The 18,136-nt window shown below is 40.7% G+C and overlaps 1 protein-coding gene across 1 annotated transcript; it reads right to left on the bottom strand.

Moving 5' to 3' along the window:
• Positions 1–53: 53 nt before the first annotated feature.
• CASP8AP2 (caspase 8 associated protein 2) lies at positions 54–17,189 on the bottom strand. The gene is made up of 10 exons (XM_083608266.1): positions 17,027–17,189; positions 15,323–15,403; positions 14,583–14,660; positions 13,503–13,603; positions 13,015–13,089; positions 12,451–12,566; positions 8,268–10,459; positions 3,926–7,154; positions 2,827–2,926; positions 54–2,043 (listed from the first exon to the last, which is right to left on the bottom strand). Exons 2-10 carry the CDS (start codon positions 15,375–15,377, stop codon positions 1,987–1,989), a joined length of 6,003 nt encoding a protein of 2,000 aa, XP_083464392.1. The 5' UTR covers positions 15,378–15,403; positions 17,027–17,189; the 3' UTR covers positions 54–1,986.
• Positions 17,190–18,136: the final 947 nt, after the last annotated feature.

Raw genomic sequence — 18,136 nt, 5'->3', positions numbered from 1 at the left:
AGGTATCATACCCTGTACTGAAAAGGGGGGGGAATACAGCAACACATGTTATAAAAAACACTTCAAGTCAATGTTTAATGAATATTAAGTGCATTCATTTTACAAAGTTTGGGGTTTTAACGGTGTGCAGTATTTAGTAGATACAAAATAAAACTTGTTTTATGTAATCAAAAATGTTCAGGTAAAGAACAATATTTTACACATTAGAGAATCTGTACAGGTATTTACAGAAGTGTCTCATTTAAACTCTACTATTTACACACACAAACACACATATCCAGATCAGAACGGCAGTAAGTGACTTTAAGAAATGAGTTTTCACCTTTTTATAATATTGTTTTCTTTCTGAAATAAAAGGCTGGGGAGCCACTTAGGGCTTTTCCAGCTGTGCACAAGTTCAGCAGAAATAGCTGCCAAAACAAGACCCTCACTTCTCTAAAGGTTAGGACTTATTAGGGCAGAGGTGTCTATCAATTTCTCTGGATTACCTGCAATTAAAATTTTGAACCTCTTAATTTAAGCACCTTTGAATTTACATATTCGGATTCTACACTTAGTTCATAAAATGTTGAAAGTATGTTGTAAAGGGAAGCAATACTTTTAAGCTAACACGAAATGGCAATTGTAGTTAAATTGCAAAAGTTGGCTTTTTAAATACAAATAATTGTGCATACAGGTTCCAAATAATTGCTCTGCTTGGCTGCAATGCTAAGCCACAAATTATGGCTTCTCTAATCACACTCATCGCCCATTAGTAAAATTGGTGAACAAAAACGGAGTGGCTGGCTTAGCAGCACTTCTGGTTTCTTTTCTCCAAACCATGACTGGGAAGGCAAAAAGAAACTTTGGCTTCAGACTATGGTTTATTGTGATGGGAAAACCATAAGCACTGGTTGGGACATAATGCTAAGCCAGGAGCTCTGTGGTTTGTTTCCCAGGTGAACTAATGGAAGAGTGAAGCAGGAAAGCTTGAGTTGTGTGCACAGTACTGTTAAACAAGCCATATTTCATGGTTTAGCATTATTTCTAATGCTGCCATTGTGTTGGCTCATCTGAGGAAACACTTGCAAATACTGATGTATTCCTGCCAAAATTTGCTAACTTTGTATGATCTATAATAAGGACTGTATGTACAGTACATCTTTGAACAAATGCCATTGGGTAATATACTGCAAAATTTCACAATCTGTGTTTGTGCTTTCTGAAAACTGAGAGAAAAGAGGAGTCTGTTGTTTAACAACCAACCCTCTTGTGTTTTCTAGTGGTCAACATTTCTCTGTGACATTCTAAATCAGGGTGGGGAATCTATGGCCCTCCAGATATTGTTGGACTACAATGCCCATCGTCCTGACTATTGACCAGGATGGTAAGGGCTGATGGAAGTTGGGAATCCAACAACTTCTGGAAGGCAACAGGTTCGCTGTCTGTTTTTAAATCAATAGCATGAGGTGTTTCAGCTCAAAGAATTCAACTTCCCATGTGCTAGGAATTGATCATCTGCTGTCCCCAAAGTTTTAATAAAATAATGGCTTCAGACACAGTGGAATGCAGAGGAACGAGAAGTACTATAGTGTCTTGCACTTCAACTTCCCCTAACCGTTCTTTATAATCCCAAATGAAACTTCTAAGGAGAGATATGAAAGTTTCACTCTAGGCAATTCAGGTAACAGGAAAGACAGGTTGTATGCACTTCCTGTTTCCTCTGTGCTCTCTAATATGCAAGGCTGCTCAAGGACACTAATAGGTCCAACAGATCTGTTTGATACCTTCAAAAAAAAAATTGAGAAAGCAGGGCATTATTATGAAATCTGTGGGCATAAAAGGTGCATTTTAAGTCTACCTAAATGGAGAAGCAACAAACAGTTATTCTGACTTTGATTACATGTCCCATTTCTCTTTCTCTCTCTCTCTCTCTCTCACACACACACATGCACACAGTGCACATAAACTCATAGCAGTCCATTCTTAGTAGCAATAGTATAGCCACTAGCTGCAGTTTGACATCTTGAATAGTTTCAGCAACTGTTTGAATCTTTCTTCAACCTGTGGAGAGAAAGGAAAGAGTCTAAAAGTTATTTCCCTAAAAATAAAGTATGCTTTTTTTCTCACACATGTGCAGATATGAATATGAACATATCCCACCAGTTCTGATTACTGAAAAGTGCAACTACAATCATGGAAATGCTGCCAGCCTTTTCAGCGATTGCTCAGCTCACGTGCATACTTCAGGTAGGGCACCCTTGCCAATATGGAGAAGCAACATTATGTATTGAATGGCCTCAGTATATGTAGATGTGAACATTCCCTCATCTTAAACAGACTAAAGTGGGTTATGTAGGCTTTCATAAAAAAGGATTTCCACAGTTTAAAGGCACCAGAGGTATAAATCTATTGATTCCTGTCTTGTGTATGAATATTGCATATCCACATGCAGCATCATTAGTAAGACTGCCACCTCAGAATAAACAAGTCCCCGCCCCCACTTCAGACTTTATGTATATCTTTTATGGCATGGTATATACCCAAAGGGTTATATAAGATCAAATAAAATTACATGTAAAGCCTATATGGATGTAATATTACTTTTCATATAAATATATTTTAAAAATTAACTTCCTTTCTACCAATCATTTCTTTAGTCTGTAGATCAATCTGAATTTTGACACATCTTTACTGATACATTTTCTCTCCTAAGAAATGTTAATGAATTCAGTAGAGTGTCATGGGGTTATATTTCTGAAGATATGCACTGCTCAACCAGACAGAAACACAGTTACACTTGTGTGCGAGGGAGGTTCAAACACAATTGCTTACCAAAATACGTACCTGAGCTGGACTTTTATTTAACCTGACAGCAACAGAAGCAAATGTTTTTCCTGAAGGTCCTTTCTTCTGACATTCCAATAGAATCTCCCGGTCATCATTTCTATAATAAACATACAAGGGTAACTTCAACATCTGAACACTGTTTTGAACTAAGTCTATCTATGTCTATTGCACTTCACACAGCAATGTTGTAACTCGAAATAAGTTCTTAAAAGTCTGTTAATGAAGACAAACAGAATTCTGAAGGCTAATAGCAATTGCCCAAACCCTCCCTTATAAACTAGATGATACCCATTATGTTCACGCCATTCTGAAGCTTCTTCGGAACAGTGATGATCATCTTATAATAATAATAATTAACAACAACAACAACAACAATTTATTACTTGTACCCCTCCCATCTGACTGACTTGCCCCAGCCACTTGGGGCAGCTTCTAACAAAATGTAACAGAATACAGCGAAAACATCAGACATTAAAAACTCTGTTCAATGGCTTTGAGGTCAGGTTTTCTCTCTCTCTCAAAAAAAAAAACCCCACAAAAAAACCAAAACAGATTGAATGGTTGCCCTTCGGTTTCATTCGGATATGAAAAAATATTTGTAAAACAAAGTAAAAGCTTATACTTTCTAATTACTTTGCACCATTGCTCAATGAAGCAAATGGAAATAAAGCAAGGATTTCCATTTGGGACTATATTAGGCTTCATGATTTACTGCTAAATGCAGACATTTTCCACAAAGAAAGTATACACAATACAATGAACCCTGTCAAGACAAGAGGCCACAATTCAACCCACCAGGTGCTCACTTGGGCTTCCAAGTTTCCCCCTCTCAATCAATTTACTGTCCCTACCTTCCAGTTCAGAAAACCTAGTTTCAACTGCAATGTAAAAATAAGACTACATATTTGCCTTTCCTGATTCATGAGACAGGTCAACAAAGCTGAACGTACAACCAAGAAAAAATGTTTGCTAGGGTAATAATGCCCATGCCACAGAATGCAGAAATGTATCACTCTATCTACAACTGTTATACACTTCCAGACCTCCCTTATTCATCCCATTGATTCGGTTTTTGGTTTTGGTTTTGTATTCTTACCTTGTCCAAGAAATCACAACTTCCCCTTTTTTCTTAATGATGTTTTTGGCACACAGACTTGAGGGTGTCAGGGAGGATGTTGATGGTAAAGAATCTTTGTCTCCGACTGATGCAGTTTTATTACTGGATGTGTCTGTGGTCACTGAAGTAATCTCTTTAGACCTTTTGCTGTTTTTTTTACAAGCCAATTCACTACTCTCCTTTCTTTGTCTTTTTGCGTTGGATGTGTCTTCTGTCTCTTTTTTTCTTTTTTTCCTTTCTTTTGTTTCACATCCCAGGCCACTAGTATTTAGAGTAGTACCTGTTTCAAAATTCTTATCTGCTGTACACTTGTCAGGCGGATGCTCTGTCAAATTTACAACTGCTTCAACATCATGCTTTGGATGATCATCTGCTACATGGTGGTTCACTGTCTTCTCCTCCTCTTTATCTTTACATAAGCCTCCCATTCTAGCATTTGAAGCACGTTCCACTGTAAGATCCCATGAATCAACTTCATTTTCTATGGGAGTCTCATCAGTCAAGTCTACACATATATCAAAATGGGTCTCGGAAGACAACTTTTCTACAAGGGAAACTGCTGCACAGCTAATTGGAGAATGTTCTAATTCAGCACAAGATGCATCTCTTTTTTGAAAAACTTTCACAGTGTGTGCCTGAGGTAGTGTAAACACTTCAGGTGTGTCCTCATGCTGGCTAGTTTTAATCAAGGATTCTAAAGTTCTCCCTGGTTCTTTAGATGGCTCTTGCAAATCAGTGGCTTCTTCTGGGCCAGCACCACTGTGCAACACCTGATGGGGCCCAAGTAAATCAGGGCCTTGAGTTTGACTGGCATTAGTATATCGCTCCTGAAGCAATTCAGACGCTGCAAGATTGCAAGGTCGTTCTTCTCTGGCATTCCTGAACAGGTCCTCTACAGATTCAAGTGCCTCATTCGGGGCATCAGAATGAGGTTCCTGTTGGGGTTCAGAAAGATGAGGAACCTGATCGTTTGCAAGGCACAGAGGTGGCTCCTTCTCAGACCCCAGCAAATGAGTAACTTGTCTCTCTCCAACATCATTCAGCTTACCCTCAGAGTCAATAATCTTTAAATTTTCCTTAGATGTTGCTGTATCTTCCAAAGGAATGCTTTTGAGGTCCAAAGTATCTAATTTTTCTTCCAACACTATTTCCTTGTTTCCTGCCCCACTAGAAGAGGTCAGTGGTTCATTTGCTAGAGTAGGCTGTTCAAGGACTGGTGAGGTAGATGGTGCGGCACGCCTTATTTTAACAATAAAGTGGTCATTTGATTTCTCCATTATTACTGCCTGCATTGGAAGGCTTGGGCAATACTGAAATCCAGGAGCAGGAGGTATACTTGCCCATGATGAAGAACAGCTTGATTTGCTGCTTGAATTATCAGATTCCAAAGCCAAATGGATGTCCTGTTCAGAAGCATCCTCCTCTTCGAGATGGGCATCTTCACTGAAGTGTGCGCTCAGAACATCCTCAGGAACTGAGCCATACATGTCAGGTTTCAAGAAGCTAAGATGAGCATCTGACTTCAAAGGGGAGGGAATAGTCAACGACACAGCTAGGTCTTCCAGAAGAATAGAAGAGACAAGTGATTTTGGTTTCTCTGAAATGCACTCCTCACCTTTCTTCAAAGCAGGACTAGTAGGAATTTCAAACATACAGCTTTCATCAAGAATATCTGGATCAATTGGCATCTGCAGCCTAGCTAAAAAAGCTGAATCTCTTTCAGGTGAAACTATAGGCCATTTAATTCCATCTAGTACTCTTGACTCAACTCCAGTCTCTCTTGGAATCTGCTCTTCGGTCTCATATGGAGGCTCATTCACACAGTTCTGGCCATCTGGGGTGTGTTTTTCTGGTGTCCTGAACTCCCATTGATTGTCACTGATAAAGTCACCATTCTTTTCTGAAAGGTCAGAGCCTTGTAACAAACTTTTGAACATTTCACCCATTTGAGCGTCATTCACCAGGTTGAATGTCAGGCCAGACATCTGCTGTTCTGTGAGAGGTCCACAGCTAATATCAGACTTGTGAGAGTCTCCAATCATATGCAATCTTTCATTTTCATTTTTTCTACCATTCAAAGAAGTTTCTGACATGGAGCTTTCCTTGAAAGGTTCAGCTTCAGTCCGAGAATGTTTTGGGTTAACAGTATGGGAACTTCTACATTTTGCAGTCACATTTTTCTGTGTACTCATTTTGTTTGTGTTATGGTGACCTCGCTTCAATAGCTGGTTACCTGCTACTGGTTTTGATGGGGTACATTCTTCAGGCCTTTGCATTCTAGCATTTAAGGCTGGTTTCTTTGATTTCTGTCTGTCAATTTTATTTTTATGATTTATAAGGCATTTGGGGCTTTCTTTCTTTCTTTTATCAAGCTTACCTTCATCGCTTTCATTTCCAAAGCTTACCAAGGTACATAGCTTTAGAATAATTTTTTTTATTTTATCAAATAAGTAGTCAAGCTGCTCGTCCACAAGTTTCCACAACTTTTTCTTCATATCGGATTGCTGCTGTTCAAAGAGATGCTCTATTGCACTATTCTCTTTGATCCGATTAAGTTTATATTCTATAACTTCACAGAGGTTCAGCTTTAAAGCCTCACTAGATTTAGACATTTTAGAGAAGTCAAGGTATTTTACCAGAGATGTAAAATTCAAAATAGCTGAATCTATGATCCTATGAAAATGCTGTACTGGAAATTGTATCTTAAACTTCATGTAGCTTTTCCGTACTTGCTTTCTTATAGCTTTCAGCATCTGCATGAACTCATGCACTGTAGAAGGTACAACAATAATTTGAACTATTTTTTCAAGACTGTCTATGCTCACAGTTTTAATTTTCTTTACTTCATTGGAGCGCATTATAGTTCCATCTTTGGGATTTTCTTTATTTTTTCCCCCAGAAGACAATTTTCCTGTACCTTCTCTGGACGATGTTGTCCTGACCTTGTGGTTGCAAGTACTCTTGGTCAAATTAGATCTATCTGGAGATGCTTTTCTTCTTGTTTTTTTACTATTTTCAGAGTTGGCTTCTATTTTAGGCTCATCGTTGTCACTTACAATTTCACCTTCTTCTAATTCATCTGAGGACATGCTTAGCTGAGACTCCTCTAAGATTTGATGATCTGAGCAAAGAGGCTTTTGGTTTTCCTTGTTCAGTTCACTGGACTGGTTCCTTCCAGGATAGACAACTGCATTTTCTGGAACAAAATCTAGAAATAATGAAACAATTTGTTAATTAAGCAGCCCAAAGTAGCAAGTCTCAAAACAAATTCCAATGACAGTATAATCTAATAGTCAATTTTAGTTTAGAACAGTGAACATAATTGTTTAGAAGTGGCAGTAGCTCTAGGCGTTGCATTTTAGCAGAGGACAGGCAGCTTTTGGAAGAAGAGCTAGATTAAAAAAAAATTCAGCATGGAAACAGTTTTTATATATCAAGTTCCATGGCAACTTATCTTGAAATTGCAAGATTAAGCCCAAAGGCACTTTTAATTATTACTGCCTCCAAAACTGTGCAAAGAGTTCTGCCAGAATGTGGGTTGCACTCTGTAGCTTAACGTGGCTTGCAATTCTAATTTTCAAGAGTGGGGAAACCCTTTAGATGCTGTTGGACCCCAATTCCCCAGGGCTGATGGAAGCTGTAGTCCAGCAGCATCAGAGGGTCATGGGTTAGCCACTACTGCCTTTAATAGTTTCCTCCTATGTAATCAGTTTGAATAAATATCTACCTCAGAGCTAGCAGACTGAAAGCTACATCTTACTCCCCACTGAATTTAAACAGGACAGTCAGTAGCCCCGTGTCAGAATATTTGCTTTGAACACAGAAGGTCTGAAGTTCAATCCCTGGCATCTCTAGGTAAGCCTGGAAGAGACTCATGTCTGAAATCTTGTACAGCCACGGCCACTCAATGTGGACAATACTGAACTAGATGGGCAAAGCGTCAATATAAGGCAGCTTCGTTTCCTAACTTGAGAAAAAATGCCTGTGAATTGCAGCTGTGCAGTATGATCTTGTGTGTTGCTCAGAAGTTGCATTTAGTACTCCCATTCAAGCGTGTATGGGATCACAGTCGTAAATTCCTACACGCTAAGAACACTTACTAAAGAAAAAGCTCCACTGAACTCAATGGGGAAGATATGTACAGGATTGCACTGCACAGATGAAGCACGCTTGCCTACAAGTTGTGCAGCAAGTTCTACTGAAAACAAACAGAACTTAATTGCAACTCAGTTATGTTTAGCATCGGTATACGTGTGAATGCTTAATGTGTTCCTCATTCAAATAGAAATCATGTAACAGGCAGAGCATATTAAACATATACCTGTATTATAGCTTTTCACAGGTCCTTCGTAAGGGCTTTCCATTCGGGGTACTTTAGCCAAAGGTCGCATTGGACTATTAAGTGGGCTGATTGCTTTTGGAATATTCCTCATATGATTGAGATCAATGCTCAGAATAGAGTTATCATCATCAACAGAAACTGTGCTTATTTCTCTTGCTGGAGATGTAGGTTTTAACCCTTCATTGTATAATGTTTCCAAGTGGTTTTCATGGTTACGGTCAGGAAAGCTTGGCTCCAAGTGACCACCACTCAGTATTTTGCCTTCTTCCACAGTAGCTTTATGAGGCATAGGCTTGTTCTCTTTTTCAGGACCCTCCAAGACATTTTCACCTGTCCAATTACTGGACTCCTTCTTGTCCATCAGTGAGTCTGAATCTGTCCCACTGATCTCATCTATTACACTAAAAGAATCAAAATCCACAGAACTTAGAGTCTCCACATCACTGAAAGAGTTATTGGGAAGTGTGTCTTGATCCAAGGGGCTTTCTAAACCAGAAGCCACATGCATCTTATCAACTCCACCAGCTTCTCCCATCCCAGTTTTTGCCTCAGTCAGGAGCTTCATATCTTCCGGCGCCCACTGCGCTGCTATATCTTGTGGGTCTGAGGTTGTCTTCAAAGGCTTTGTGTTTAGAGTTTCTGGCAGCCCCTCATTTCCCACCTTCATTTTGACCTCAGAAAGAGGCATTACTTGTTCCGATTTGGTCTGAACAGGATTGTCACAGATCGGTGATAGTGGTGTTTGTGTTTGCTTAATGGCATTAGCACCAATAGCCTCAGCTGGTACCAACATGACTTCCTGACCTGGAATTTCTGTACCACATTTATTGGTAGACTTTGCCACTGCTTTGCATTTGTCTGTTTGCTTCTTAGCAGGAGAAAGGGTTAAATTTAGTGTCTGCATAAAGCTCAGTTTTAAGTCTTTGCTTTTCGACTGCTCCTCTTCCCTTCTAACTTTTATAGGCACCTGCTCCTCCAAGCCTTCAACTACCTTGGCAGTCTCTACTGATTGAAAGGACTTCTTTTTCTCCCGTTTTGCACTATCTTTCATTTTTATGGCTCCTTTTCCTGTTTGGAGGGATGGTTCCTTTGATTCTCTTTTTTCATTTTGAGAAGTCCTGGCCTCATCAGAATCATCTCTCTCATTTTTCCTTTTCTCTTCAGTTCTATGTCTGCCCGATTTTGAACGCGTGTGTTCAGATTCACTTTTACTGCTATCCTCTTTAGGGTGGCCATGTTTCGGCTCTTTGTTTAAAACAGGAGGTGGTGGTGGTGGTGGTGGTGAAGGTTTCCCTCCACAGGGCACAGGACCGCTTGCTTCTTTGTTCCTCCTGCAATCATTATGTTTTCTCTTTCTGTCTTTCACATAGCTTTTGCTTAATTTTTTAGGGCTTCTGGCAATTTTATTCCATTCAGGGGGACTACTAACCTTGCCAGTTCTTTGTTGTTCTAGATAGCTGTCAGATTGCCTGTTTTTTTGTCCGCTGTTGCTTTCCTCTTTGTTTCTCAGTTTCAGGTCCTTCTGATTTTTGTTTTGTGACTTTTCACTCCTGTCACTGCTGGAGTGTTCTGGTTTTGACAGTGATGTGTCTTTAGGAGTTGGTTGTTTCTCCCTAGCAGAAGGGACCTTACCAGTTCTTTTTTCTGTATGTGGGCTGCTTTTGAGCTTCAAGTCCTTTTTGTCTTTCCATAGTCCATTTTTTTCTGTTTTGTCTGGATTAACTTCCAACCTTCCATGAGGATCCAACTTTCCCTCTAGTGTGCTGCCCAGATTTTGGTGTGCTTTTGTTTTGTATCTGTTGTCATTCTCACTGCTATGATGCTCATTATGTTTCGTTTCTTTTTTCCCTTTTTCTTTGTCATAAGAGCTGTCAACACTTGCAAGCCTTACATGAGTACCATCTCTGCAAAGCTGTTCAGGATGAGATTGAGATACGTACAGAGTGTCTCCTTTTTCTGGAGGCAATTTCTTATTTTCTGTACCCCAAGGTGAATAACCGCAAGGTTTGTCCTTAGGCAGGGCTTGGGTAGTTCTAGAATCGGTTCTTGAATTGTTCTCTGGAACTAAATCTCTGAATTTATTTTTCAGTTTTGATCCCTCAAAGTTTCTTGCATTATTAGTTGATGCTGGGACGTATGTTCTATTTGGATGAACTTGAAATTCTGTTAACCTGTTTAGAAAGAGATTGTATTACTATACTACATTTCAAAAGATATTTCAGATTTAAGCAAACTCCAAATTCTACTAAAATCTAAATGCCGTGGTGAGACAAGCCAGAATAAGCCTTTAAAAGTGTTAAATAAATATTTAATCTTCCTTTTACTTTTAAAGGAAGAAAAGGTCCACACAATGGCATTCTTTATGAAGTTGGCTTGTATCAACAAAGCATAGTTAAGATTAACCAGTTTGGATGGGGACCTTCTATTTAGGATTTATACAAACAAACAGAAAGGATATCACTGTAGGAATTACCATTGGTACTATAAAGCCTGTTCAAAGCATGTCCTCAACCACACATTTTCTCACCCCACACATTTCACTCTGCTGCTCTCAGCAGGCTAGAATCAAGAAAGGTAGGGGGCAACGTTGCATCTCTGCTTACAGACAGCAGACAGCTAACTCTTTGGGAGAGCAACACACATTTCTTACTGTTACAATACTCTTGCTTAAAAGTTCACTCATTAATTGAAGAATCGTGCCCAAAGCAATAATTTAGCAGTCCCATGTCTGACAAATATATAATCAGGCTTAAGCACCCTTCCCTCAGCAGGCATAGCAACAGAACCTGCACAAACCCTGCTGAAGCAACTACTGCTTGCATTGTTGCTTTTCTCCCAGTAATTTTGAGAGTCAGGGTCCCATAGGATTTGTCCAAATCAGTTGAGAGCTCTTCTAATGAGCTGTCGTTCCCTTTTGAAATGACAGTCCCCATTTAATGTTTTCTCCTCCCCCCCCCACTTCCTAATATAGTAACATACCAGAACCAAAATAGGCAGAAAAAGAGAGCCTTAACTCATAGCCTCTCTGGTTAAACTGGCCCCAATCACCCAACACATGCTTTACTCAGGGCAGCCCAGTTTCAGGAGTGCTGTTCCCAGGGATCCTTGCCTGGTGCCAATGTTGTTGGCATGAGATGAAAATGATATGCTTCAGTTGCAATGATTGTTTACAAATGTTGATGGCTTGGGGCTTTGTTGAAGCCAGTCTGGTCCTTTCAGCTTTTAAAATTAAGATAGAATGACAACTGAACATCATTTAATTTGCTTGTATCTTCCTTAAAAAAGAAACAAGTCTCAAAGCAACTTCCTATACCGATAAGTACATGCTAATGCAGAATCCTCAAAACACACTTCAAAACAGTACAACACATTAAAAGTGTCCATCCACATTAAAAAGGTAAAGGCAAAGGACTCCTGACAGTTAAGTCCAGTCACAAACAACTCTGGGGTTGCGGCGCTCATCTCACTTTACTGGCCGAGGGAGCCGGTGTTTGTCCGCAGACAGTTTTTCCGGGTCATGTGGCCAGCATGACTAAGCCACTTCTGGCGAAACCAGAGCAGCGCACAGAAATGCTGTTTACCTTCCTGCCAGAGCAGTACCTATTTATCTATTTGCACTTTGATGTGCTTCCAAACTGCTAAGTGGGCAGGAGATGGGACTGAGCAATGGGAGCTCACCCCGTCGCGGGGCGTCAAACCGCTGACCTTCTGATTGGCAAGCCCTAGGCTTAGTGGTTTAGACCACAGTGCCACCCGCGTCCCTCATGCACAGTAGTCAGCTTAAAAACAAAATACACTTTCCCTGATCACCACTGAAATGAACACCCAATTGAACCACAAGACCTTAGCACCATCACCGGCCAAATACCAGACAGAATGAAAACATTCCACATCTTTGTGCACTAGTTATGCTAGCAAGCATGAAGCTATGAACATAATGTGTGGGTAACCTTTTTCAAGAAACACTTCAAATTTTAGCAGAATTTTTTTTCCAGAAGATGAGTATCTGATATCTAGCAAGTTAACGTTTATGTGTCTGTTAAATTTAACTACAAAAAAGATAGGCTTAGAAAACATCTTCTACTTTTTAGTTTCAAATGTGTCTTGTTTCTTTTTCTTCTAAATATTTGGACAATAGAGGACATTGCTGAAAAAAGCATACCTTCGCTGGAGACTATTAATTTCTTCATCCTTGCGATTAATTTCCACTCTAGCTGTTTTTAGAAGAGCAGAAATATTCTTTTTAAGAGACTGGTTTTCATTTTGCAGAGCAGAGTTCTAATTTTAAAAGAAGACAGAGACATATACATGTTATGAACTTGTATCTGCATATATTGGGGGAGAGAAGGAAAACACCAATAACGGTTTAGGAAAAAATCTCATTTAAATGAATCACAGTTAACTTTCACAAAGAACTTTCAAAATGCCCTACCGACTTTGTGCTGCAACCTCATACAAAAAGCATCAAAGCAAAATACATTTACGATACTAATAGGCCTTACAGAGACAGAGCTGCCCTGCACAGCCTCACTAATTCAAAATATTACTATTGTGGTTGCTGTTTCTTATTTTATTATTTTGTTTTATTTAAAAAACAAGATACACTCGCAACTAATACTTCAAAACAGCAAACCAATACAAATTGGAAGATGTATATGAAGAGTTTCTAGAACGCTTTCAGTTACAGGATACAAAATGGATAAATTACCACTTAATGCTGCTTTACCTGTTCTTGTATTTGCTGAAACCTCCTTGTCAACTCTTGAAGTTGTTGCTGACATTTCTCATGTTCAGCCTGCAACTGTTGAAACAGGATTATTCACATTTGTATTAAAGACAGTATTAAGTGAGCCTAATTTTCTTTGGGTAATAATAATAATAATAATCCAGCTTTGTTAAAATATGCAAGAAAAGTCATTACATTAAAATAATAGTAAATAAAATTTCCCTCACAAACAGGAAAACCTTCCAAACATGCATTTACAAAATGTCTGTGTCATGACTGATCACAGATTTCCTGATGCACATGTCGAATTTTTCAATAAATTGAGACTGCTCAGTAAAGTAGGTGTTTGGGGATTTAAAAATGTTTTGATAGTACATAGTGTACTAAAATGTGCTGAACTGATGAATTTAAAACACACACCTTGCTAACTAACTTGCTAACTAACTACATCACATTTCACCAACATATCATTGATTCAAAATACATACATCATTGTAAGTAGCTTCCTTTGCTGTTCCTTCTTCAATCAGGATCTCATCGAATAGGTTTAAACTACTTATTGATGAGGTCAGTTTTGTAGCAGGTTTGACTGAGAGAGCAGGGAGAGAGAGAGAGAGAGAGAGAGAGAGAGAGAGAGAGAGTTTTACTTGGAATATTTTCCTTTTTCATTGTACCCATTCTTCCATTAGATAAGATCGAAAGAGCTACTTTAATAATAATAATAATAATAATAATAATAATAATAATAATATTTATACTCCACCCATTTGGCTGGGTTTCCCCAGCCACTCTGGGTGGCTTCCATCAAAAGATTAAAAGTACATTAAAACATCCGTCATTAAAAACTTCCCTAAACAGGGCTTTTTTCTTTCGAACAGCAGGTCCCTATGCCACATCAAACTGCTTTTGAATATTTTTCTCAGTTTCAAAAGTGTTTCCTATGTGGGACGGGGGGGGGGGCAGGGGGCAGGATGCACTAGGCATCTAGTGGGGGCTTACTCCCATGTAAAGTTGTGAAAGTTAGTTTCAGTTTCACAACTTCCATCAGGTTTTTAAATTATGTATAGTATTATGATGTTCCAGGATACAGCAACGGGTTCTGCACATTTTATCTCTCCCCTGAAGTCCTTCCAAATAAGCCATGGTTGCAACTTATCACCTAAGAAATTTTACTTAGATCAAAATGCTATTTGTGGCTGCTGCTAACTCAAATTACATATCAAAGCCATCTCTTAAAAGTCAATACAAACTACTATTCTGAAGTGCAAAAGATACTTATTGTTTCTGCAACAAACCCAAAACAAAAATGCTCTATCCTAACAGCAGGATGAATATATACAGGACCTTTTATGACAAAATTCTCCAATGTATAATTAAATAACCAAATAACTATGGATTGTATCCAACTCAGATGAAAGCTTCTGTCAGTGGAACAGGAAGGGAAGCAGTGAATTCTCAGTGGTTCCTCCTTCCTGCTGAAGCCCTACCCCCATGTCCATCATAAATCTGCTTCAGAGAGCTTTACTCTCAGCTGAGCAATGTCATTGGTTACAAAGCTATGAACATACCAGAAATAACTGGAGAGCTGTCTAATCCATCATAAATATCCACTGAACTCTCATCATCATCTACTCCTTGAGAAGAAACTGCAAATAAAGAGAATAAAGTAATAATATGTAAGTTCACCCAGTCTACGTACGCAGTAATGGTGAAATACAAGAGAAATACACTAGAAAGGATCTCTAGTAGAAAATCACTATGAGATGAAAGAAATAAGAAGCTCTTCTCCCCTTGCACTATCGCCCCCTTCAAATTGTAGCCTCAGCTGTGGGTTTTATAGAATTAAAAGGGACAAAAATAGGCCATTTTTGTGTCAGAAATAACTTCTTGCATTAAAAACATAATACAGCATCAAACGTAGCCATAACAGTAATATCTAGGTCCTTATTATTTGTTCGATAATGGTATCCATCTTATTCTATGAAGCCAGAAGAAATGGGGCAGAGCCTAAAATTGTAGTTAAGAGGGCATCCAATGTTTGTCTGTACAACTCTGCTCCCAAAGATCAGATTCTTAGAAAACCATATGATGGGTCTCTCAGCAATGCAGGAAGAAAACTCTCTTCAGATGACCAGCAACAGCTCTTGCCACAACATATGACAGTCAACTGTGCTGTACAAGGAGCTACATATACTGGTCCATATGTAACTTTTCTCAAGGGTTTCTTCCTTGGTATGGAGTTTCCCTACATTTATTTATTTTTTAAGTAAAAATAATCTGATTAAAATCAACAAACAAAAAAACTTACCACCATGCAATAAATTAGAAAACGTCATCCCATCGTCATCATCATCTGTTGCCATTATACTCTCTTCCTAGTATTCTCCATCTGCATTTGACAACAAAAAAGATTTTGATTAGCCTAAGTTTAAAACATGCAGGTTATTAATATAGAAGGCAATCCATCAGCGAAAGATGGATCTCTTTATTCTGTTTTCACAATGGGACACAAGTGTTCCTGCATACACAGATGGTGGTCAGCATGGGAAGAATATATTCACAGGTGAATGAGATTGCCAGCATTTATTTTTGCAACTAACAGTTCCATAGCACTAAGCAGTGTTGTAGCTATAGGGGGGCTATTCAGATCTTTTTGCCCCTGGTGAAGCCACCAGAGGGGCGCAATTGAGGCTCCCAGCTTGTGTGTGTGTGTATACACAAATGTGTATGGGGTGTGTGCCAAACTGGGTCTTTGACCTAGGTGAAGTAAAACCTAGTTTCGCCCCTGGTGCTAAAGCAAACCATAACTTGGAATGAGAACCAAGATTGTAGACAAAGCACTCCTTCCCCTGATCACACTACCTAGGCCTAAGCCAGAGCTTTCCAAACTGTGTGTCAGGACAAATTAGTGTGTCGGCTGCACTGTGTTGGGTGTGTCTTGCAAATGCTCCCAGGGCTGGAAATGGGTTAATTTAACCTCTAATCTGCTAGTAAAACTGAATTACTGTGTCACGAAATGACACGTCTAAAAAGTGTGTCACCAACACGAAAAGTTTGGAAAGCTCTGGCCTAAGCCATGGTTTGGCTTAGGGTTATGTTTGAACCTGGGCTTGTGGTTTGTCCACCAAGTCAGAGGGGAGGGGGAGAGCAAGTGAAGAGCAGTTCTCCAAAGAGGACAGAGTGGAGCGACCACTGTATACAATTCTTCCTATGAAAAAGTACAGGGCCTACTGCTCAAACAAGTCTTCTCCAATGAAAAGCAGTCTTCACTCTTAACCAGGATAGGTAAAAGTGCTTTCTCATTACTAAACAGCAAGGCACTCTGCACATGTTCTTTGTGCACTTATGCACAACCCTAGTCTACTTAACTGGGAGCAGGCCTCACTGAATTCAACATTGAATTATTCCTCAGCAGACAAGTTTAGCATTACAGGGTTAGTCCTGGACTCAGGTGGGGTGTGGGAAGGCAAATTGCACCCAAAGCAGAACTAAGTGGCGATATAAAACATGACCCACCACCACTCTCCGGTTAAACTGGTGCGGTCCAAGTCCACCACTTCGGAACTTCGACCCCCTCATTCCCTCTTCGGGTGCTGACCAGGCCTCAAGGCAGCCCCAGCCCCCACTTTCACCCCAGTGACCTCCAGCTGCTGTTGGACTACATGCCCAGTCACCACAAACCAGGATGGCTTGAGTTGTAGTCCAGCAACGTTTGGAGGGCCATAAAGGCACCCCGCACCCTCCAAACCCCCACCCTTGCAGAAAGCAGGGGCGAGAAAGTGGGAGACGTGGGAACTGGGAGCGGGAAGAGTTACATGCTGGTGGGGGCGGGGTACGATGCCATTTGGGGGAAAGACAATATATAGATAACCCGGGAAATGTGCTCGTGGGAATGCCGCCGCGGGGCTCGGCAGGAGTTCCGGGCAGGCGAGGCAGCCACTCTCCCAACCGCTTGATCCCCACGAGAAAAAGACACCCCCACTCCCTTCCCGGGCCACTGGTTTCCACAAACCGGAATAACGCGCGCCGTGCGGCCTCCGCTGCTGCTCCTCACTTTCGCTCCCTCGGCCGGCGGCCGCCGCTGCCTCTCTCGCTGACAACACTCCCCCCACCCCAAAACACCGCCACCTTCGCCGCCGCCAAACGGGAGAGGTGGCGCCCGGAAGAGCCCGGCCAATCACCGGAGACGCCGGGGCGCGCGCCGTGCCTCGACGTCAGCAGCTCCCTCCTCCGCCACAGAAACGCTTGGCGCCAAAAGGAAGCGTCAAGGCCCGCCCCTTCGGGATGCAGGCGGGGCGGGTTTCCTTCGCTGGGGCTGCTTCGGTGAGCGGCTCCGCTGGGGGGCGCCTGCTTTTGCTCTCGGGAGCAACCCGGCGGATTCTGTTTTTATATGCAAACTCAAGCCCTGAAGCTTGAGTTTCAGGGTGTTTCGATACTGCAAAGCTACCAGAAAGCTTTGTGGCTGATAACTTTGCAGGGGCAGAAGTTTGGGTTGGCGCAGCCGCAGAGCTCGTTTTAATCAGAGAGGCGCATTTGTTTGTTTCGCCAAAAGCCTTATTGCCGTAACGTCAGCTGTCAGACGTGCATGAGGACAGAGAAACTCTCCTCTGTCAGCTGTCAGTTGAGGGCATACCCCAAATATGTGACATAGAGTGGGCCCTTAAAGGCGCTAGTCCTGTTCACGAGGATTGGGAGAAAGTCCCGTTAAATGCAATGGAGCTTACTTCCAAATAAACATGCATGGGGCTATGGAAAAGCTCATGCCCAGTGCTTTTTCTGCGGGTACTCAAGGGTACGCAGTACCAACACCTTTCCTTACAAATGTTAAAAGTGTGGCACTTATTGTAACAACTGCATGGCGAGTACCAACACCTTTTTCCTATTTTTTTTTTAAACCAAAAGCACTGCTTATGTCACAGTACACATTGCAAGCCTATGCTTGTCTACTCAGAAGTAAGCCCTGCTGAATTCAGTGGAACTTACATGTAAAGGAGTAAGCCCCACTGGGAAATAATAATAATAATAATAATAATAATAATAATAATAATTTTTATTTATATCCTGCCCTTCCCAGCCAAAGCCAGGCTCAGAGCAGCTAACAACAATAAAAGTAACACAGCAT

The sequence above is a fragment of the Podarcis filfolensis genome (genome assembly GCF_964270895.1).
Source record: "Podarcis filfolensis genome assembly, chromosome: 3".
Lineage (NCBI taxonomy): Eukaryota > Metazoa > Chordata > Lepidosauria > Squamata > Lacertidae > Podarcis > Podarcis filfolensis.
Note: the sequence above shows the minus strand (reverse complement) of the source record. Positions and strands in the feature narration are given on the sequence as shown.